Genomic DNA, 23,952 nt, shown 5'->3' with positions numbered 1-23,952 from the left:
CATTATCCTTGAACTCTGAGTGATATATATTCAGCACATAATGTAGGTCAGTAAAATGACAGTAGGTAAAGAAGGGCAAACACCCATCCTTTAAGATCGGGGGGAAGGAGGACAGGGAGCTACAGAACAGTCAGCCCAACTTCAATTCTCACAAATGTACTAAAACAAACATTGGGCCTCAATATACTTATAAATTGTTTCTTTAATACTGCAGTAAAAACTGACTTGTCAGGAACAAACTGTATCAAATCAGTCTCATTTCCTTCCTCGATACGACAGCCACCTAGTAGATAAGGGGCCCAAAGTAGATATTATCATCAAGGTTTTTGATGTGGTCCCATATAAAAATCATCACACGCGAACTAGAGAAATGTGGTGAAAGTACTGTATATTTTAAGTGCTCATCTGACTTATACTGAAAAGATAGCTGCAAATCACTTCCAAACTCAGTGGGTATTTCAAGGAGGGTCCCATCGAAATTTGTGCTGGTCTTAATTGTATTCAGTATTTTGTTAAGAACATGGATGTTGAATAACAAGCACACTTCTAAAGTACCTTGGGATATGGCTGAGACAGAGGCAGTTACCACAGGATAAAAAATAGTATTCTGGGACCAGTTTGGCCACCCTATCTTTCAATTAAGATGGAGCCAAACTGAAGCCAAACAAAGACGACTAAATAAGACAATCATTACTTCTGAAGAAATGCTAAGGAAACTGGGTTTGCTTCCTCAGGAAAGAGAGGAGGTCTAGGTCTAGCCCCTCTGGTGCTTGGACAACAGCTATCCTCACCAATGGGCACTTTCTCTTGCACCCTCCAGCAGCATAGCACAGAAATATTCGAGTTCTTCCTCCTGCTGTGCCACCCAAGGATATGGTGAACTTGATGCTACCCCAAGAACTCAGTTAGAAAAAGGGGTTACCAAACCAATTTCCAAGACTGAGCCAATTTGTTCTAGTTCTATTTGATCCTGCCTCTCTGCTGAAGCCCTGCCTGGACCTCCCGAGGTCTCTTCCAGACCCTATGATTTCTGTTGACTCTGTTACTTTTATTTCCTGTTAAATAAAAAAATGACAAAACCAATTAGCAAAACTTTATCAAACTTCTAGACAGATAGCTGCAAGTAAGCCTTCATTTTCTGATGTTCTCTGTGAACTCTGAATCGGACTGACACTATTCCAGCGTTTTACTTTAAGAATATTTTTCTCCCACCCACTATGAATGCCAAGCCTGTCAATCACACTAACAACAACAAAATACATATGGGACAGTTTAAGGGGGAAGAACAGACATGAGAAACTGCTCCTTTAACTTACTTGGAATCAACTCCAACATGTGTGCCTGGGAGAAGAAAAATTAGTATATGGTAAGTCATGTTCCTTTCATTACTTTTGTATAAAACGAGAGGGGGGGGGGGGGAACAGTGACAATGGCTCATATTTTATATACAGTAATATTTAATTGAGCTATTTTGCTCAAGTATATTTTCCTGAGAGCAGTATTCCAGTGTTATATCCAGTAAATAAGTTGCATGCAGCTGCTACGGGTTTTTGCAAAGCAGAACTTAACTTTGAAAGTTTTTAAATAATTTAACACATTTAGTGCTTATGTTCATGAAAATATATGTTGTATTTAGTAAGAATTGCCAGTGGTATGATCTAGGAATCAGTTTTTATACTGCTTATTAACAATTTCTATGAAATTGCAAATTGAGAACTTACTTTATGAAACTCCAAGGAGCTGTAGCCTGTAAAAACATGCTTCTTATGTGGCTTGCACATTCCAGACTGTAAGAAAAAAATTCATTCAAATATATACTGTAACTGTGTATCAACTCTGCTTTATGTACAAGTTATGTATGAGAACGGCTTTCTGTTTAGAAGCCAAATTACCTGGTGTATAAAACACACACATTAACTAAGATTCCTCTGAAATTTGTTAGTTCTCAAGTAATAGATGTCGTTTTTGCTAAGGGGTCCAGAAAAGTAAAATTTCTTAATAGACAGAATCCGATTTTTGCCTTTTTTGAGGAGTGAAATTGTAAAAAGTACAGATGAAAATCGTTAGATACAAGTTTAAAACAGATTACACTTTGCACACGCACCCAAGCATATTTTTAAGCCTGCCGGTGTCCATGCCAGGTCAAGAGGCTGCAGGGGATATTCAGTAGCAAGAGAGCATGACCTGCCCAGGGCTAGTGCTGGTTCTCATTCAAGTCTCTACAATCTCCTTGAAAGTTACGTGTAGGCACCTGGCCGTTTGGAAAGCAACAGTGGCAGATTCGGGAAGCCTCAGTAGCTCTGGAAGCTCTGGAAGCTCAAGGATCCCCCCACTGCAGCCCACAGAGCCAATATGTGTTCAAGTGCACATATTTACTTGTATTTCCATGAAAGCTGATATACTGCACAGAGTTACTAGAAGTATGAGGGGACTAAGTAGAATCGATAACAAAATCTGGGGTCCTCCTAGCCAACAATTCTGGAAATAATCCCCTTTAGGGTAGTGGAAAGCAATGGAAGTGCATGATAATATTCTCAATTTTCATTGCACACGCTTGAGGAAAGAAAAACTACAGCATTGATCAAGCCAACATGAATAGCAGCATGAAGACACCAGCTGCAAGATCACAGAGGAACCTCCCCATGTCCCTGGTTTTTGATTATTTTTTTTTCTGTCATCATTTCTAATCTGACTAAAACACAAATGGCAAGCTACAGTCCCTTTTCTTGCAAGCTACAGTCCCTGTTGTTCAACCACCTCTGCTACAGCTCCTTTGGGAACACAAAGCCGAACATGACCTTCTCAAATAGATCTCTGTCTCACTCAGTGGAGAGAGGTGAACTGCATAAACACTGTCCTCTTGAGAGTACTCTCCTGAGAACCCAGAATATAAATTAAGGCAATGTCAACACAGGCAATGATAGGAGAATTAGCCAGAAATTAGTGCTGGGGGAGAGCAGTCGAAGCGAAGCCAGGCGGGACAAGAGGGAGGCCTGGGCACGGAGAGGTGGGTGAGCTGCCAGGGCAGGGCTTCAGCTCACGCTGCAGACTACCAGGCAGCGTAGGAACATAGCACTGGAGGGCAGCAGGAAGAGACAGCAGGTACTGCTGGCAGCACGAACTGAATTGCAAAATCCTTAAACCACTATTTTTAATCTGCCCTTGAGATGTTCCGAACTAGAACTGCGTACACCTACTCAGTAACCAAACTCAACTTGTACTGCACAAAGAACAGCATTTCTATACTTCATTTTAGTCATGTTTCACACCTGATACCATCTGTTATTTTGTTGTTTCCCCTAAGCAACCATTAAACCTGTAACTCACACATACCTCCCACCCAGCTGCTTCCCACCTCCACCATACATGAAGACCTTACTGGTGACACAATCACTCCTGTACTCAAACTGGGCAAGAAAGATTTCTTAAGGAATACATGCACCTCTCTCTTCTGGTCCTGTACACAGTGAAAGAGAGTATCTCTCCCTCCCATCATCCAGGGAGATGTTGCCCCCCTTGGAACAACTCACAGCCAACACTGAAACATTGAACACTACAAAACACTATGAAATCCAATATAGTTTTTCTTAGAGTGTGACAGCCAGGCAGCTGGAGATTATTCCAAGGAAGCAAAGCTTAATTTGCAAAGGCTTCTATCTCAATTCTGCATTTCTGAAATTCCAGGAGTTGAGTTCTGTTGGATTCAGTGTGCTGCAAAGTCACAAGATAGCAAAGGGTTAAGAGTAGTCACTGGCAACAACTGACCTGTCAGTAACTCTAACAGCAAAAATACAGGCAGGAAAATCTGAAGAAGGATAGCAGATGAGCCATTTCAACTTAGCTGAAACCCTTTTTAATCTTTGAACATGTGCCCCAAATCCATTTTGCACTGGGAAATAAAACAGGAAGAGTAATTGGAAAGAAGTCTATAACATTCCTTGGTCTCCAGCCTTTTAGGGAAGCTTTCGTATTTCTCCTTTTGTGGTGAGTCAGAACTGCTGAGCAAAATAATCTGGGTTTGTTTCAGCAGCTGCAGCTGCATCTTTGCAATTTTATTGCCCATTCGACAAAGCAATGCCTCTCAAACTTTTCCCGCTTGCTCCATTTTAGAATATGCACCCCGCCCCTTCTCCAATTTAAGAACTGCATATGCCGCTCCTCTCACACTGGAAGTGTATTCTGGGTTAAGAGGTGAAAAGGCACAGAAGGGCTGTGAGCGGGGCAGCAACGCAGCTCAGAGGAGATGGCTGGACAGGGACAGGGGTGGGAAGGGGCAGACGTGCCCGTCCTGATCCCCCTCTGCTCTGCTCCCTTTTGACTCCATTGAGCCCCAGCCTCTATTAAAAAACATTTGTCTTCCTCCTCCTGCAGCCCAGCAGCAATTCCTGGCTGTGCCTGCCCGGTCCATTGCACATCTCCCTCCTTAAAGGGAAACAGTCATGCCTCCAAATTTGGGAACCACTGGTGTAATGTATGTGACATATGAATGCAGCATATATAGAAGCCATATCCAGGCCACTAAGTCCCTGAGTTCAAAATGGTTGGAGACTGGGAGAATACTATGGAAGACTTACAGGCTTGCCCTGTTTCTATACAGTGTCCTAAGTAGCTCATTCTGGTAGTCAGAAAAGAAGATGCTGAGCTGGATGAGCTTATGGTCTGACTCAGTACAAGCATTTTATGTTAGCCCTACCTTTTGAGAAGATAATGTAGCACTGGGATTAATTCACTGAAAATTTCTTCTTTAGCACTAATAATAATGACGGGAGAAAAAACCCAACAAAACAAAACAAAAACTCCAAAACTTTAGATCATACATTGCCTTACACTAATCATGTGATTTATTTGAGCCCAAAAGTATGCCGGCCAGACTTGACATAAAGAATGAGATTATATGATGTGACAATATGGAAGTAAAAGTTCCGGAACTGAACTCTCTTCTTTCTGTCTAAACACCACAGCACTGTATGTCAAAACCCAAAAGCAAGTCAAATGCAATCTGAAGGAAGATCCAAGCAGCTGGATCAAGGAGTTCAAGGTAGGCAAGAGACAGCTATCACTAATTGTTTCTGTAATAGATATGAAAAACAGTTTCCATATTTAAACCTCGAAGGTGCTGATGACTTCAAAAATATTTTATACACTGATTTTCAGCAGAATTTGTTTAACTGATTTTAGTTATGACAGATATTTGCATATGTTGATATAACAACTTACCATTTCCTTATACTGGAAAGAATCACTCATAGAAGAATATGGGTACTTCCTAAATCACCCTTTACAGGCGTTCACTTTAAGTGAGCAAACAGGAAAAAAGTTGCAAAAAGGACTTCCTCCTAGTATTTCTACAGCAGCTCAATAAAAACCAGTGAAGCAACAGTTCCATCTTAACTCATATAGATCAAGTCTTTCTAATCGGATAGCAACATGGCCACAAAACTACCATCTCAAGAGGAATTTGAGAACTGGACAGCTTTTCAAGTTGCAGAGCTCCTAAGACAGGTACTGAATGTATATGTAACAATTTAGACAGTCCAGTCTATACTCAGCTAGCAGAAACTTTTACTGGATTTATCTTTGAAAAACAGATATCTCATCCTAAATCTAGCACAGATATTCAAAAGTACTGAAAATAGATTAGTCAGCAATTGTCACCCCCAAGAACCTATTCTTATTAATATCTTGTGAGTTTCTTGGTGCTCTCCTGTTTTTTTTACAGAAATCAAATACATGGTAGAAGCTGGTAGCCAAGATCTCCTGCATGGCAAATCATATGAAAAATGTTTGCTCACAGGGATATTTCTTATAATAGAAAAGGTATTTCATGTCCCAATTTATTCCCTGCTGGGAAGAAATAACCATTTCACTGAAAGCGGGTCTAGACTTTATATTTGAATACACCTGAAAATTTACAGCTTGTCAATAAGAACCTACTGTTCATCGTTTCTTCTCAATGCATATATACCCACAGTAGTTGCTAGATGTTGCTTAAGTTAAAGGTACTTGAGCTGTTTTTGTTGTTGTTGTTATGCATTCTTTTGTCTGCTTGTACCTTTCCCAGTTCTGCAGTGGCCTTTCTAGTATATGTAAAATAACCTGAATTGCACAAAATATTCCATGCTTGCCTTCAGCCATCCTTTCTCTACTTGCATAATCTCCTCCAAGATATATAAAATATATCCTCCATGATATAGCCTTCTTTTGATATCAGATTTTTCCTTGTAACTTACTGGATACTATGACTCAGGTTTTAGACTTCTACCTCTAACTTACTTACACAATAAAGTCCATTCACTATATTTTGATATATGCCTCACTTTACATTCCTTTTGGGTTTTTTTAATGCAAGTTTCTCTATATAATTTCATATCTAGGACTTTTCTGTCTTGTGTTCATCCTACTTCTAACTGTAGAAGCACCAATCTTTTCCAGTACCTGCTTTACACCAACAGTGAAAATTTATTATCATTAAGGTTTCTCATCCTTTTCAACTGAAGCAGCATGCGATTTTTTTCAAGGAAAATAATACAGTGTTATGAAGAGTTCCACTTGTAGCATGTAAGAAATGGGACAAGTTTTAAACGTTCATTTTTTGTTATTTTTCCATTTTGCCTTGTGCATAAATACACACGCTCGCGAATGTACAATTTAAAAAAAATTAAAATGACAGGTTTACAATGCAGATGTATCATGGGTGGACCATTGTCCCCACATTGAGAACGCCAACCTGTTCCATGGGATTAATGCATACCATAATGATAATGTATCAGCTAAACTGCAAACATATTACTGTGAACAGCCACTCAGAGGATTAGTTAGTTCAAAGCCTTTCAGCTTAAAGGAAATCAGACTAATTAATCGAAGATATAATGATTTTACAGTACCCTGTAATTCTACGGCAGAATACAAGGCAGAAAATTAGTAACAACTGTTCAACAACTCAGAGGCTTCCAGGGAAATTTCAGCAGGCTTCATAGTTGTAACTACTGTAACTACTGGCTTCACAGTTGTTAAGAGAGACTCTTCCAACTTTATTAACAGCTCTTCATGCCTATGCTTACAGTCACATCACTGATTAAAGCAGCTAAGTGACCAAACTGCTACAGCATAACCAGCACTCAGTGCTTGGCCATTCTGCGCATCAAGGCCTGGCACTGGGGAGTAGCAGCCGTTCGCCCGCAGCCACCACGTCCAGAGCTGTTTAGCTCCTGCTACCAGAGCCTTAGCACCGGGTACTGCTGCCCTTCCCACAGGCAGCCAACGCACCAGCAGACCGGGCTGGATTCCACCACCCGCCCACCCCACCTGAGGCTGGCCATACGTGTACGTGAACCCTAAAATAACGCTGTTAAGGTTGCAGAAACAAGCACTCAGTGTTGAGCATGCCAGAACTGGGATTACTCCTACAACCTGAATTTTCCCCCTTTTACATATGCATTATGATAGTCTGTAATTCCTTTTGTGTGTGCTACCTTTTCCATTCACAAAAAACTACCTCTTTCAATGCGGAGAAACCTGTATGTTTTGTGTGCTACCCTGGGCCATTACAGAAATTGTGAGGTACACAAGGCCAGGGCTGGCTGAAAGAGACAGAACTAATTAATGGCAATGTCGACTCAATTCTGCCTTGAAATAACAGATTCTGTCACCGCCCCAGCTCTGCATTTTTACCTGAAGCCGTGCAAGTCACCCAGAAAAAACATGACATTTCCTAAGCGCTTGACTTGAAATTCCAGGCTCTGATTTCCAGAAGTGGTGAGAGGTGAGAGTTGTACCCACAGTGGTAGCTCTGCTCAGGAGGTAAAAATGCCAAAATACTGAATATTCAGATACACATGCATATCTCACAGATCCTAAATAGCTCTAGTTAGGCATCTGAAAACACTGGATACTGTATGAGTTTGATCTCCAATGCACTTCAGCTCCCCTACTAATAGAGTTTTCATCTCACAGGGTCATCTTAGAAAATGCAGTTAAGGAATGTTTCTGAAGCACTTGGACAATACAGAGAGTACTGCAGAACAGCTCAGAACAAAACACAAAAAAGTTGTTCTGGTTCAGAGAAGGTTGGAATATTGGGCCGTACAGGCGTACAGGATAGCAGACAGGCAGTGAGCACTGAACAGGACGTGATATATTGACAGCAGTTCAGGAAATTCACAGCAGCTTTTATGTGCTGTAAGCGAGGCTGGATCTTCCAGAAGAGGCATACTGAGATTGGTGCCATAATATATATGTACAAGGCTAATGTGCATATGTACAGTGCGATTTTGCCATTTCCTTAACATTGCAGGCTTAATGATGTTTCCAGAACAGATTTTTGTGTCATAGGTACAGAAATTAACTAGCCATTCCCCAAAGTGTTTCCAGCCTCACAAAAGTCATTTTATATAAAAATCAATAACTTCACTACTAAAAAATAAACCCTACTGATTTTGACCTTTTCGTCATAAAAAAAATGAAGATGATAACGGAAACCTGCTAGTCATGCGCATGTACTTATTCCCCTGGAATCTTGCATCTACAATATAATTGTCATACACTGAATGCACCATGGAATATCTTGGTGTTACCTGCTTGATCTCCATTTGCCATGTAGCCTAATCCCTATCCTCAGTACTGATCTTAATGCTACGGAGTTAATGTATTTGTAAGAAAATGAAAGGTTCAGTGGTCGTCACTAAACAGTAGTGATAGAAAGTCGTCGTCTGCTTGTCTGACAAGTTAACGATGTAAAATGTTCAAATTTTCCCTTACGCAAAAGTTACATGCTTGATTAATAGCAACGGCAAAGCGCAAAAGCAGCTTATCAGAGCCAATAACTGGAGACAGAGCCAATAACTAGAAATAGATAGGCAAAAGCCAAGAGCAGAAACTGTGCATTACCTTGATTCTTTGCCCCTCCAGCAACATCAGTGCAACTGATGGCAAATTAACACACCCCACAACCAACCATTGGTCCAACACCTCCAGCAAATGCTTTCTTTTGAACTGTGATCTATTCTGTACAGCAAACAAGCAACTCTCTCCCACAGTGTAAAAGAACAATTTATAAACACTGAAATATTGGATTATAGGACAAACTGTACAAATATATGTATAAGAATGAAATTTTCATAACAAAAAAGTAGATAAAATACACTTTCAATGTTTCTAAATCTGATCCGTTTTAAGTATTCTAGAAATGAAGAATTACATTAGAAAATCCACATAAATATTTCTCTGAGAATATCTATTTTCACTAATATTCCTCCTCTGTTAGTATCTGAGTTGGTCATTACTGCTGCAGAAATTTACAGATAAGCATTACAAATACTAAAACTCATTTCAAGAGTGGTACATTCTTAAATAAAATATTTCATAGAATATCTCAGATTGGAAGGGAACCACAAGAATCAATCAAGTCCAACTCCCTGCTCCTCGCAGAACTACCTAAAACTAAACCTATGATTTCTCAATTGTTTTTTTTTTCCCCCCACTTTCCATGCATAACTGCAATTTCTTCAAAAAGCCAAGTTAAAACATTAGTGAAACCTTTAGGACATCTTTCAGCCCTGCTCCATTCCTTACTGCTTTCTAATAAAGGAACTCCAATGTGTCCATTTTTTTTTCCAAATTACTATTTAGTTTCTGTCATAAAAAGATACTATTTCTGTACATTCCTGTTCCATTTTAACTTATAATCAACACCAACTTTCTTAAAAAACACCACCACCACAACTACGCTACAGAAAAGAAATCCTGTTTCCGAACCTGCTTCTTTCCAGCAATGCCCATCCATCGTGGGAACTGCAAGACACACTTAGCCCAGCCATGTGGTGCTGAAGCCAAGTGGCAGCCAGTGCGTACAGAGGGTTGAGAAACAGGCATGTAACAACAGAGCTCTCTCTTACATGCCTTCCTTTTCCAGCAGTCAGTGATACAACCATTTCCTGAGGCGATGGCATGGCTACTGAGGGTAGCTGGTGACATAAAGCCTTTTAACCTGTTCCTAATGCTGGCCTCCTCTTATCCCATAGCAATTACAGTTCTGCAGTTTATTTCTGTTGGTCTTCTTGTTCTATTTATGTTACATTTGATGCTTCATAATTTCATCTTGTCTACTCCATTCATGATTTTATCAGCCCTTATCCCCTGTAATCGTTCTTGCTAAGAAAGAGGTAACACTGTGCCTCATCTCTTACATGGAAGTCACCACCTATTTCTAAGAATTACTGTTCTGTCCAATATTCTTTTTCTAATTATCCATATCAAATAGTATAAAGATTTCCACAACCCCAAGTATTTGGGCATAAAAATATCAGCTAGTTTGCGTACAAATGTCAAGTTTCATACTATTGTAATAATTCTATTTTTTCTCACCTCAGTTTGGAATGCCTGAATCTGCTGTGGTTGTACTAAAACTGGGCATGAATGGATCTCATTTCTTGGTAAGCAAATATTTCATAAGAGGTATCATTCAAGCATATTTCAGCATAGAGCTTTATTCTTTACAGTGCTTACAGTGCCAGAAAATAATGTGCCGTTTTCCTTCTGTGTACACACTTCAGCAGTTGCTCTGATTTCCCATTTTAGTGGGCTGATTTATCTCTCTGACTCGAGGAAGCCCTCTACATAACATAAATCCCAGCCAGCCCTTCTTCCCCTCCAGAGAACGTGCAGATATGTAGAATCAGCCATTAGCACACAAACACAGCAGGGAACATCTCATGAAATATGACTTAAAGGGGTTTGGGTTTTTTAAATAAAATATATATTTTTAAGCCATTGTTTACGTAGAAGCTTTTTCATAAAACTTTCATGAGTAAGAACATCTACTGGTACAGAATTCTACATGAATTTTACTATAACTTTACAGATAACAGGAACAATGTCTGAAAAACACTGATAACTTCCTTTGTTGACCTCTGTAGATTTTTTTGCATAAGAGTGTGGTTAATTGATTGCAACTAATTAGAAGAGAGGACTGGAATAACTCCTTGAACTGGGGTGATTCCTCTACCATGAATTCCGTTTGTGTAGCTATTAAAAGACCTTTAAGATCTATTTTAAAGGTAAAATACTTGTTATGACGTATTTACGCACTGCAGACAAATTATGTTTGCTTGGCATTTCATTGCTTAACAAAACCGTTTCCTGGATGCATCAGGAGTTATATCTACTGTTTCTGTTAACAAGGGCTCCAACACTGCAAAGTGATCCATCAGACCACAGCTACTCAGGTGCATGCAGGTTCACTTTAAAAAAAAAAAAGCATTGCCACAGAGTAAAACAGGTTTTACTAACAATTCATGCTAGCGTAGTAGGGCTAACAAAGCTGTCAAGTACAGAGTGATCCCATTCACACGTTGTAAACTGAATCACTAAAGGTGCTGTAATGCCCATCGCTGGACTGAGAGGAAGTTAAAGGTAAAGGTGAATGCGTTGGCTTCTTGCGCCTGCTGCAAGTAAAGCTGTGCAGCAGCGGAAAGGGCTACGACAAATATTTTCAGACATTAGTAGTAACCTAATGAAAACACAAGTGAAAAAAGCAAGGGGAACAATGGATGATCTTTGGTGGTGGTCTGCGATACAGAATTTTTAAAAAGCATTATGAATAGAAATGAAAGCAATTGCTAGGATTTTCTCCAAACCATGTATTCTCTTTAACACATCTTTAAAGATTTTTTTTGCACTGCAGAAAACATGTCAGTATACATGTGATACAATGAGCAACATCCATTTTAGATAACATTGTAGAGAAAATGAGACAGGTCTTACACACCAGTAGTAACCTTCCTACAGCTTTCATGCGTTCTTTAATTTAATTGTTCAATAGCATTGTCAAAAGGATAAATCTGTAGTAATGTATGCTTGAAACAGAATTAATTATGACAATACTAAAAAAAAAATGGGTCAGGAACCTATATTTTGCTATCCTTACCAGCAGTATTTGAGTAACTACAAGATGCTGTTCTCCTATGTGCAAGCTAATATGTATATTAACTTCTAAGTAATTAAATCAATAGCCCACTTTTTTTTGCAAGCTCCTAGCCTGCTATACAAGAAATCTGTACTATTCTAGGAATGAAAAGTTCCTTCTCTGTTACAAGGTGTCTGATTTAGAAAGCACACCCTTAGTAGGTCCACTTTAACAACATATGATGGAGTAATGAGATGGCTGAGGTACACACTTCCACTCAGAAAATCTGAGTTTCTGTCTACACCACTTAAAGCACAATTCCCTAACTGAATCTACTGGTTTGTGTGGAGGCATCTGGAGGTCCAAGATTCTGAAACCCTGATTGTCTTAGTGTGCTTGTTTATTACCTTTGGCAGGAACCTTAGGTTTTGCACCCCACTGTATCACTCAGTTACGAGGGGCAAATGGTTGACTTTACTACACCCTGCAAAGTCTTAACAAAAGTTCAATATCACCTTCGGACATTGAGCTAAAAGTCACTAGAGAAAAGCTGGCCATCTATCACCAGACAGCAATGAATAAAAATCCACGACACGATACAAGAGAAAGCACTTGAGCAAGCCTGATGCCATCTACTAGATAGGAGTGGCAGATTTACCTTCACATATTAGTAATTTCTAAAAAGCAAATACAAGTTTACCACTAATACATGTATGCATAGACACACTATGCACATCTAGATCTCTTGTAACATACGTGCAGCATTTCTATGTGCCTACCCGATGTCAGATGGCTATTTAGATGCAGATCTGTTTTTGCTATGAGATCTGTTAGGTATCACTGGACAAAAAATTCCTTCTAGTCTGGCAGATAAAGAAGGCAACTCTCTGTGGTGTCTTCCCTGTGAATTTAGTGAACTTTCCCCAACCACACTTTCACAGAGTTTTCTGTTATACCTTTGCACAGTCTGAAAAAACTGTCCTCTGTCCTTAGTGTTGCTGCAGAAAGCAGGTAAGAGCGCCTGTGAAGGCTGAGAGCACAGCCCGAGCAGAGCCAACTCAATGCTTACCAGCAGCCCTACACATTTCTCAGAGAAGCCCCTCTTCTCACCATAAAAATCCTCCAGCCTGCCCCAAACCTCTGCTTCCCTGCCGTGGCACTGACACATAAAGCATATGCAGCACAGGCTTTTTGTGTTAGTGAGGTATGCCAAAATTCAGAGGCTGGTGGCCCTTGCTGGAAGGCGTTTCCTGGAAAGCGCGTTTATCACATGATATAACCACCAACACGCCAGATGTGCCTCTTGTTTCCTGTGTGGCTTCAACTTTTTAGTTTTCCGAAGAACGAACATTGTCAAAAGTTGGGGAAAATAATTAGCCTGCAGAAAATAATTATCCTAAAGCTCACAATTTAACTAACACAAAACTTCTTAGGGGGGCTTCCTGCACAACCTGTCCTTCATGTCAAATGCAAATTACCTTCTATTTGAAAGTGCATCAGATAGATTTATCAATACTAAGATCTTTCTGAAGTTTAAAATGTTCAAAGTCAAACCACGCAGGCACTGTAGCCACATAATACGTGATGAGTTGGCCACAACACCTTAAATCAGTTTTGACTGGTTTCAGAATAGAAATGGAGTAATCAACTTTTATATGGTCATTTCTTTGAATGTTTCTTGTCTTTGAGTGGCTAAAAGACAATCACTTTTATAGCAACATTATATTCTGTTTTATAAACATACTGAGTATCAGACTGATCCTTTATGGGAAACAAAATTACATGCATATTATAAAAATTTAGAAGTAATGGCTCTTCCTTTACGCATCTGTGGAATCAAAGAACGCAAAAGGGTGGCATATTAGATCTGAAGTGTACCGTGCAGTTTCATTTTTTATCAGTACTACTATACTTGTGATAGTTATTCAATATGCAGGTCACATTTGAATGATGCTAATCTAGTCCTAATGTGCAAATCAGCATTTAGCCACAGCTGCATTGCACAGAGTATATTATATTCTTTCTTGCTTTTTAATGTCTGAACTTGCCAAACTGTACTGTGCTTTTCAGTTCCCTCTAAGAGTAGGTTGCTTGTTTGATGTTTTTTTAAATTGTTCTGAATTCCCAGTGACAGATTGAAAAAAAAACGATATAAAAAACAGTGGATTTTGACTTGAACTTCAGAACTGAAAAAAAGGTGTACTCTCTCATTAGATTTGTATGTAGAATTTTACTAAAAGAAATGCGGAACATTGCAAAATGGTCAGACATCGATTCTAAACAACTTTCCTGTACTTCTCCTCTTTCTTGCCATTTCAAAATGCGTTTCGAATGGCATGGCTGGAATAGGAGTGCCTTGAGGAAAACCAGTCCCATTTTCCTCACGAATACAGTAGTGGGGTGCGTTGGGTTTTTTTAGTAATATTTAGAGAATGGAACCTGTGTCTTCCTGTGGGAAATTTGTGCCTCCCTGTCAGTACAAAACACCACCAGAGCTTGACAAGTTCAATTCACTGAGGCTGTACATTGACTTCCATTTATGTCAGCATTGGTACTGAGGAAAAAAAAAACCTATCGTCCCACTTGGATGCTCCTTCCCATGCCTGCAATGCAGAAGCAGCAGACAGGAAAGGACAGGAGCCACATCTGCTTTCTCTAGTGACCACAACGACTGAACACACCACACCTAGAGCTCCTCTGTTGCTATGTGAATGCTGCAGAGTCCCACAAGACCTAAATCACTTCCCCAGTTTCAGCTGAGAGAGATTCCCAATACTGCGAGTGGTATTTTAGGAGCATGGAATAGGGGAATAGGTGGAAGGGCAGATTAAAATTGTTTTTGGCTGCTTGGATATCTGTTAGGAAAGAGCTAACTAGCATCAGTTTCTGTTCAACGGGATCTGATACCCACCCCTAAGTATGTAGTTTTACAAATAAAATTTGGACCATGAATGCCTTGCCTTTCGCCGGGGGGGAGTTCATAAACAACAGAAATAAGAAAATTAAATTACAGAAATTAGAAACTTAAACAACAGAAATAAGCTTGCTAAGTACGTCTTTATAACCTAATTCCTCTGGGAAAGGGCCAAAAAACTCTTGCAGTGTTTTCCCCAAGTATCAGGCAAGCACAGAAAGCTTGCATATGGGCGAGGTCCAGACAAACATGAGGCAAGTTGCAGGTACTGTTGAGTCACTCGCTCAGGCTGGCTGTTAACAGCTAAATGCCACAATTCCAGGATTTGATAGTATACCACTTATCTCAAAAAGGCATTGGAAAAAAAAAAAAACCACCACAACTTTTTTACAGTCACACAAAAGCCCAATACTCACACTTTGGGGTACCCACTGTTTTGGCTGAGTAGAAGCGATGTAGGCATTGTTTGTCCTGCCTGTGGCAAGCACAGACGGTCCCCACGGCAAAACCCAGTAATTGTTCACCACAGAAAAGTGAGGTTACAAAGCCACATATTCTCAGCTGCAAAACACGATTAGGCCACGTAACTGCATTAATTTAATTGCCTTTATGCACAATTTCTATTCCTCTGACATTCCTTTCTCCTATTCGGATTTATCTACTACCTGACACACACACCCCTTTCCCCAATACACTTTGCAGGTGCCGAGCCCCTCTGTCTCCCCCGGTTTACACATCCTTGCCTCCAGTACCTTCCAGCACCTAGGCTTTACTTCTGCTTGGCATTTAGCCAGGCTCCTCCTTCCCTTTTTGCCTCAGTTAGGTCCGATTGTTCACGAAAGGAAATTTCTCCGGGTCACATTTCTCACCGACTTGCAATTGTACGGGCTTCCCTCACTTCCCTCCTTCTCGGCTGTAGAGGTTCCCTGTCAGAGGCAGCTGAGCTGCCTTTTTTCAGCAACACCTTCATTTCCAGGTATTTTTACAGGCTCTGGGCTCACCTTCTCAATGAAGAGCTTAGAGAGTGGCAGGAGCCAGGCACCCTTAAGGGCCTGAACTCTTCCATGCAGAGGAGCGATCTTGGCACCCATCCCTATAGCATGTGCTTTACAGGCTTTGAAAATGTTGTTAAAATAAAGCTGTTTAACATGAAAGTTTCTCAGGGCAGGTGGTAACCAACGACAGTTTCTCCTCAGGGGAGATGGATGCAAAGCATCAAAATGGAGGGCAGAAAATGTAACAAAAAGCAGGTAAGGGCAATCTTTGCCCCCTGGCAGTTCTTGCAGAGCGATGCAGGGGGGCTGCCGGCGAAGCGACTGTTAGCAACAGCTGCCCAGGTCACCCTGAACATCATCGGCTGTCACGCAGGGAGGGGTTTGGTTCTGTTTCTTGCTGTTTCTAGCCAAACAGGAAACTTTCTAAAAGCAAAATCACAGGTACTTTCAGTCACTTTAAAAAGAGGAAAATTATAAGAACATGCCATAGAAAGGAGGCAAATTTTGTTAAACATATAAAGTACCTAGAATGAAAAAGTGACCTGAAAGAGACGAGGGCTATTTTATAGCTTAACGCACCTGCTGCTTATCAGTCATCTTCAATTAAGAAGTAAGGGCATTACATATTCATGTATCTTCAACAAAGCATAACGTGGTAAAGTAAAAGCAAAAATTGCATATTTATCCTTATTCTTCAAAAACAAAACAAAATATAAATATGGAGATAGGTTACTGAATGTAGAAATGATTTCTGAAATCTAGGGCACTGTGAAGTTGTGCCTCATTGTCTGACACATAAGAATACAGGCGATTTTATCTATCAATTTATTATTTTCAAAATATACTAATATTAGTAAACACTCGAAAGAAAATATTAGACTAAAATACAGAGTCAAACATCATTATCAACAGATTCCCACAAATGTTAGCATAGAAACTGAATTTGTATCCAATCATTTTGAATTAATTTTCCCTCTAAGTACTTTCAAATATCTCAAAAGCAATTTAATAAAACTGTCTAATGCCATGATCTAGCAACGTACTCCTGTAGGAAGAAATCCTGAGCCAGTGCAAAAGGATTCACTGCAGGAGTGGCCCCTTAGTTTTTTCTGTGACAGAAGAACATTTCTATTCACATTCCAAATACTGCTGCCAGAAGTGATTTGAACATAAATTTGTTTGTTTTATGCAGTAGCTGCGAATGATGGGAAGTGCTTGTCTGCTTTCCTGTCTTTAAGTTCTGGCACACAACAATCCGATCAAATTCTAAATGTCAAATTATTCATAATAACATTAAATATGGATTAAAGGAATATCTTTTGATGCAGAATTCTTTGTTCTTAAAGTTTACTGATAATTTAAATGTTATTAAAAGTATCCTTCAAGTTTTGTGGACCTTTCCAATTCAAGGAACATGAAAAAGAATGTGAGAAGTTGTGGAAATTTTTAAACCATTGTGTCATAGTTTCCAACACTGACTTTGTAAGCCCTGAGCTGAAAAAGAAAATCACTCCACGCAGTCTCAGGCTTTCCAATTTTGAACTTCCTCCTGTTTCTGTTTTACTCAAACATCCTGGTTATATAAATGCACCCCCTCTGATATAATTTCAATAAATTTTCGTTAGACACAATTTGTGATTTGAAGAATCTCCATTTTGCGTGCTTTTGTACTCCTTCCTTCCTGAAATTCAGGAGCTTTTACAATGCATGCAAGTTGGAACTTCACAACACTAGTGCCTAAAATCATTAGTCACTTCTAAAAATCTGGCCAGAAACTATAATCACTCTCCCATTGTTAAATACCAGCTGCTAACCATTTCAGAAATCTTCTCAAGCCCCTAAAATGTGCACAGTTTAGTCCTTCTGCTTTCGTATTAGCTGTTTCCAATGCAGGGCTATAAATTCCTAATTCTCCACTCTTTATTTTGTGCTTGAAGAGACACGTGAATGTGGGAAGCTGATACTAAAATGGAAAGTTCATTTTTTCATTATCTTCTGTATAAGATCGATCTTTAAAAAAAGGCAAAAAACATCAGTAGGCAAAGGCATATTGTGAGTTACATAAAGATTAATTAAGTAGTTATAAGTTTTGGTGAGCAAGTCCCACACGAAGTCAGCAAAATATCTCATGCAGAGAAGAGAACAGGTTCTCTCTTCTCCCAATATGTACTTATTAAAAGTACTTATGGAGATATATATATGCATACATGAGCGGACCAAATTCATCATTACGTACTGATAGCTGCAGCTCTAGCAATGCAAAGCTACCAAGCTGGACAGTTTTACTATAGGCAGTTTTGTCTATGCTTGTCTGAATGTCACTCGAGACAGAGCAGTTGGAAAGCATTAGCTGACTGTGCCTTGCAGAAGCATTTGAGGAAGTTATACTTCACGTTTTTCTATTAATGAAGAACTAAACTGGAACAATCAGTGAGATTTTCCCAGAGATACAGATTTAGACAAGGCCACATTTATAAGATGGGTACTCCACCCTTCTGGCAGAGTGGAAGAAAAAGCTCGGGAACGCGAGTTTTGCAGCAGCAGTTGGCTTTTAAAAGTTAAAAGACATTTTTTTTTAAAGAATGAGAAACACCTCAACTAACTGGTGGGAACATTAATCAATTTGCAAGTAGCACTTCATTCTGTAAATGTTGTTTCCTATCACCCCAAAATGACTGAAAGAGAGTAGAGAAATAAAAAAGAAAAAGAAATGTCTTTTGATCCTACAGTACACCCACAGCAGTTACGTGTACAAGCCATTTTATCAACAGCAGAGCATATGCTGGTTCTGTGAAAGGGTGTCTTACATCAAAAATTGCAGATACAAGAAAGCAAAGCTGAAAATAAATCAGGAGGTAACAGATGTGTCCATAAGAAAGGAAAGCCTAAGCCCATTTGATTTTGCTGGTCTCACATCTATATGACATCTCAAATACATCTTTAATATAGTGAAAGAAACAGTAAAAATCTTATGTTCATTTTTTGGGTTCAATTTCTTTCTCAGGAATCTTTTTTACTATTAGAAATTTTAATTTATAAGAAAACTTACTGTTACAACATCAATTTATATTGGCTCTAGAGTTTCCCTAGATGGTACCTTTTTTTAAGAATAAAAAGACATACTGGAAAACTAGTAATCATATAACAGAAGAACAGCAGTGAGGACATTAGGTTATACATGTATGGACCTCACCAATCAGACTAAACTCACAACTCTGTCACCCATTAACATCATGAAAGTGAAAAAAAGTTGACAATAAAGTCGAAGTAAACTCAATCTCAATCTAATTAAACCAAGAGTTCCCAAGGATAATGCATTCACACTGATTTAACTGTCTTGATGAGGGGGACCATGGTGCTCTTAGCCTGGAAGATATTTCTAAGGTTTCTGGGAAAATACTTCTCTCTGCAGCAAAGACTAAAACCAGCTAAACGTTATTGATTCTTATGAGAAAGAGTGAACAAGGTTAAAAAAAAAATCAATGTTGTAAAGGAGTTTTTTTAAGATAGGGACCACTCAGGGCTCTGTTGGTTTGCAAAGGTGAATAGATCCAATTCCACTGAAAAGAAGGAAATCCTGTGAGAACCAGACAATATAGCAGGGAGAAAGGGCTCCTTGGGAATAGGCCAGCAGAAGCCTGAGGATGTTAAGTTGGATTTTGCTTCCACTAGGTTCAGGAAAGGAGGGCTTCATCAGTTTTCTGTGTAAATGCAGGATTGAATCAAACAAAATACCTGCATTTAGCATAAGTTGCCATTCCAAATAGAGGGAACCTCAAAAGGCCCCAAATATTAACACACTACTTAAGCCAATGTGTGATGCTAGTGCCAAAATGAGATAAAAAATTTCCAGGGAGATACAATTTGAGCTGCTATTCCTGTTGAATCAAAGCAGAACTAATTGGAGTCTTGATTGCTGAAATGAAAGATGGCTAGAAATAATTTCTAAAAAAAAAAAATAATTAATTAATTAAAGCAACTTGAATTTCCTGAAATAGCAGAGAAAAAAAGCACATTTTTGTTGAAACACCTTCTAGCTCTGTCTGGATACTGTCTGCTATTAAAAAGACACTAAGCATAAATTGACATAAACTAAAGCAAAAAAGGACACTGCTATTCCCAACAAGACATCCCCAGGAGCGGTACATGAGCGTGATTATGCCAGGACAGTTCTGCTGGTAAATTTCTCACACAGAAGCGCCCTTGTACCCTAAGAGGTAGACATAACCCACAATAACCTGAGCACATTTTGCTACTGCTGACTGAGCTGTTACGGCTGTATTAAAGGGCTTAACACAGCTAAAATAAAAATCCATTGTCTGCAATGCAAATTTATAAAAACAAGAAACACAGAGGCAGGTAAAGACTAAGCTACCAAGTGTCAGCAGGTTTCCCTTAGTAAAAAGAAGCCTTCCTGGTTTTCTTCACATGATGCCATCTGCTCTGAACAAGCATGATGCTAGGGGGAAAGAAAGGAAAAAAATAAATAAAAAAAAAAAAGGCAAACAATACAGGAACAGCAAACCTGTAGATTGCTACAAATGTAGTGACTGCTAAACTTCAATGTAATATTGTCTTTGATTTAAAACAATCAGCAGATGGTTTGCACAACCCGTCAGTTATCAACATACTGCTAAGAGCAACAAAAGCTTGCAGCCATTCCTAGAATGGCTCAGAGGACACTATTAAAATATTTAGCAATCTTTCCGTATCTAAAAACTCACGGTATTTACCCACAATTAAAAAAAAAACCAAACCACACACACAAAAAAAACACCATACAAATACAATTGCAGAGGTCTTTCATTAGTGAGTTTTCCCAGTGCCAATTCTGTGCATAAGCAAAGGCTTTAGCATTAGGGAATGTGGCTTGAAGTTTGGGTTTCATTGCTGAAAAACCACATCACACACTGGCGCTCAGAAAGAGGCACGCTGGAAAGAAATTAGAATTCCCAAAGGTCCTACAAAACCAGTACTTAGAAGAATAAGAATTTCAATCATTTCATATATTTAAGGCCTCTGGAATACTGAAGGGCAAAATCTATGCAAAATACATGTTACTGTATCAAATCTGGCACAGCTTCTATTTGTAGGGTACTTGGTTTTCTGTAGGTACTGTTACCTGTACTATTTGAGTTTGCATTAGTAAACAGAGAGGCACAAAAGATATTTTAAATTGCTAATTAATGTTTTTGAGACTTGGTGTAAAATGCTTTTATTTTGTTTCTGTACCTTTTGGTTTTTTTGCCCTCCACTGGGAAAAAGCCAGCTGGGCTTTCTGGCTTAAGCATTTAACTATTTTGCCCCTTGCTACTTGAACGCCATCGACATTTTTAAAAGGTGTTATTGTGTGTATTGACTGCAACATAGTCCTTGACAAGCATAAGATTGAGAACTATTACCAATACCCAGGTCCTTACAAACGCCCCTTACAGCATGACCCTGATAAAGTAAAAACGTGGTTTTCCATTAAACGTACGTAAAAGCCCCAGCATACTAAAACAAGATCTGATCACCGTAAGCAAGGTGCTTAACCATCTGAATGTAGGATAAGGTAGAAATAAATACCGATACAGGTTTTACAAATTTTTTGTTTAAAAAAGTATGTATATACATATACGTGCACAGACACTAGATTACAAATGTATGTTTCATATGTAAAGCTGGCAACCTGTTTTACTCGCTCGGAACTAGCTAAGGAAAATGTTGACATTTGCCCTGAATCCCTAGTTTTCCGTGAGGGGGGAATTGCAACACTTAATTTGTGCACTAGATTTATATACTACAGGACCCAGACAAAAGCAGATTAAAGAAATACAAATATGTTCCGGCATCACGTTGCAAGTGAAGGAGACTCTTCACTGGAACAAACAACAACAAAAAAAACCTCAAAAACCCAACCTCTTACTTGAATGCTTTTGATTCAGGGGGTTCAGAGAGTACCTGAAATGCATCTGTACCAGCACAGCACTGAATTTTAAAGAGGCAATAGGAAGAAAAGCAAATAAAACCTGTAAGAACGAGGGTATCGTCCACAAAGCCCTGGGTTATATTTGGTCATAGCATATACACCCCCAGCAGAAAGTCCTCTACCAACAAATTCTCAGTCTTTTTTAGAACTGTGCCATTATTTATGGTGTTATTTCTTCTTCCTTTTCCCTGTCCAGTTAAGTATTCTTGAACTTACAGTTTAGCACTACATTTTCTGTCGGGTCTTGAAGGCTTTTGTGACTGTGCTCATGAATAATAATATGTGCTCAGGAACATAAGAAACTGAGGAACTGAACAATTAGGTCATAGGAGATTGTTTTATGTTTTCTTACGTTTTTCATCATAACCCAAAGCACCTCTTTAGCTCCAAATGAGAGGAATATCCATTTGGGCAACACAGACAAAATGGGTATAACCTGACATTTGCAGACAATAGTTGGATTTCCACAATGTAACATGAAATACAGTTCCAAGTCCAAGAATTTCTTGAATATGGTTTTAACTTTTTGAGCTTCAGTTTGAAGTAAGTCATATTCATGAAGTATTGGATATGAATTTTAATCAGCTAAAGCCAAGTAAAGCCAGTTTTGTCATGCTAAATGGTACCCAGATCCACAGATACTCCACATAAGCATGGCCATCAGTCAGAAGGTCAACAACTATCCCAACATCCATCATCTGAACGTGTGCACGCTCACATACACATCTGAACGAGCTGCAGACTCTCTCTCGCTCTCATACAGATGATAGTGGGAAGGCGTATTCATTTTACAAACACATAAGAATAGGAAATGCCAGGGTCTTTTACTTGGCAGGAGATGCAATAAAATAAAATGAGGAAAAACAAATAATAATTACTTTCGATGGCATCTAGTCATACTATGCAGGTGTGTTACATGGCTTGGTGATTACAGTCACGTGAGAAATGGAGCTAGAGAGTACTACAGGAAAAGAATATGGACTTTTTACTCAACGCTTTATACTTCTGGAGTAGAAATAAAATACTTCAGGTTTATGTAGGAGGTGCACACCAATACAGATTATTTTAATAATTTACAAGGATAAATTTCTAGATGGATTTTGTTTATCTAAGTCTGCATGTCTGAACTTTAAAACCTGTTCTTCCTTCCCCTCCAATACTGAGAAAAATAAGCTAATATAAAATAGAGCTTTAGCAACACCACCCATTCTATGGCCATCTTCATTTATTAAAGAGATGAGTTTTTACATTTTTACATTTTAATTGCACCAGAAATAGCTACAAGTAGTTGCATCCTATAATTGAAGTGATCTGATCCTTGCTAGTAGCTTTAGTTACTAAAGTGAATTTGGAAAGCCATGCTGAAAAATAGTACTTAAAATATTTATTGAAATATGAAGGAAACCTACGTTATCAGAATTTACTTGGCTTATTCAATAAAGTTCTCTTATTTTGCCTGTGGTCACACAAGAAAGGGTTGGATTCACATTGATATGGGACTCATTACAAACCTTTTAACACAGTAGTGCATTAACTGCTAATATACATGCAAAATTTGTCAACATTTGATATTTAATTAAATAACTCATACCAAAATTCAAATGTTTTTCCCTTTTTGTGTTCTTTTCCCATTTTACAAATGTACGTGCCCAGTCATAAGGATGGCTGTTATATAATGCAGGATCATTGTCCAGTATTGCCAATTGACATTTATGAATCCATCAAATCATTTAGAGAACAGCATATGATTTTTATATTAGTGTTAAATGTTCATTCCATTTCTAGCTTGCTTCTGCATGAAGACAATAGTACATGAAAGTCACTCTGCACTATAAATTGCTTTAAAAACTTGATTAAAGCATTTTTAAGTGGCACATATACAAAAAAGGAAATATTCACTGTATGTTAAATTTCAGTATTAGTCAATGGTTGGGGGGTGAGAAAGGGAGAGGAAAAGTCAACCAGCGATGACTTTTTCCTACAAAGAAACTACTCCCACACACAAGACAGCTGAGGTTGGGAGACTAATTTAAAAGTAATGTATTAGTCTCTTTTGTGCTAGCATAAATATTGGCTTTCAGATACCATCATAATGACAGACTAATATTAGAACTAGTTGCAAATATGCGTATTGTATCCCCAGAATGAGCTTATTTTTGAAACCATGTGA

General features: G+C 38.8%; 1 protein-coding gene across 1 annotated transcript in view; it reads left to right on the top strand.

Moving 5' to 3' along the window:
• Positions 1 to 5,347: 5,347 nt before the first annotated feature.
• BLNK (B cell linker) overlaps positions 5,348 to 23,952 on the top strand; it is a 102,723-nt gene continuing 84,118 nt past the window's right edge. The window contains exons 1-2 of the mRNA XM_075108050.1: positions 5,348 to 5,502; positions 10,368 to 10,430. Coding sequence (XP_074964151.1) covers positions 5,428 to 5,502; positions 10,368 to 10,430 — 138 coding nt within the window. The 5' untranslated portion in view covers positions 5,348 to 5,427. The remainder of the gene's footprint in view (positions 5,503 to 10,367; positions 10,431 to 23,952) is intronic.

This window comes from Phalacrocorax aristotelis, chromosome 12 (assembly GCF_949628215.1).
Source record: "Phalacrocorax aristotelis chromosome 12, bGulAri2.1, whole genome shotgun sequence".
In the NCBI taxonomy this organism is placed as follows: domain Eukaryota; kingdom Metazoa; phylum Chordata; class Aves; order Suliformes; family Phalacrocoracidae; genus Phalacrocorax; species Phalacrocorax aristotelis.
The sequence above is the reverse complement of the archived record's forward strand: the minus strand, read 5'-3'. Positions and strand labels throughout refer to the sequence as shown.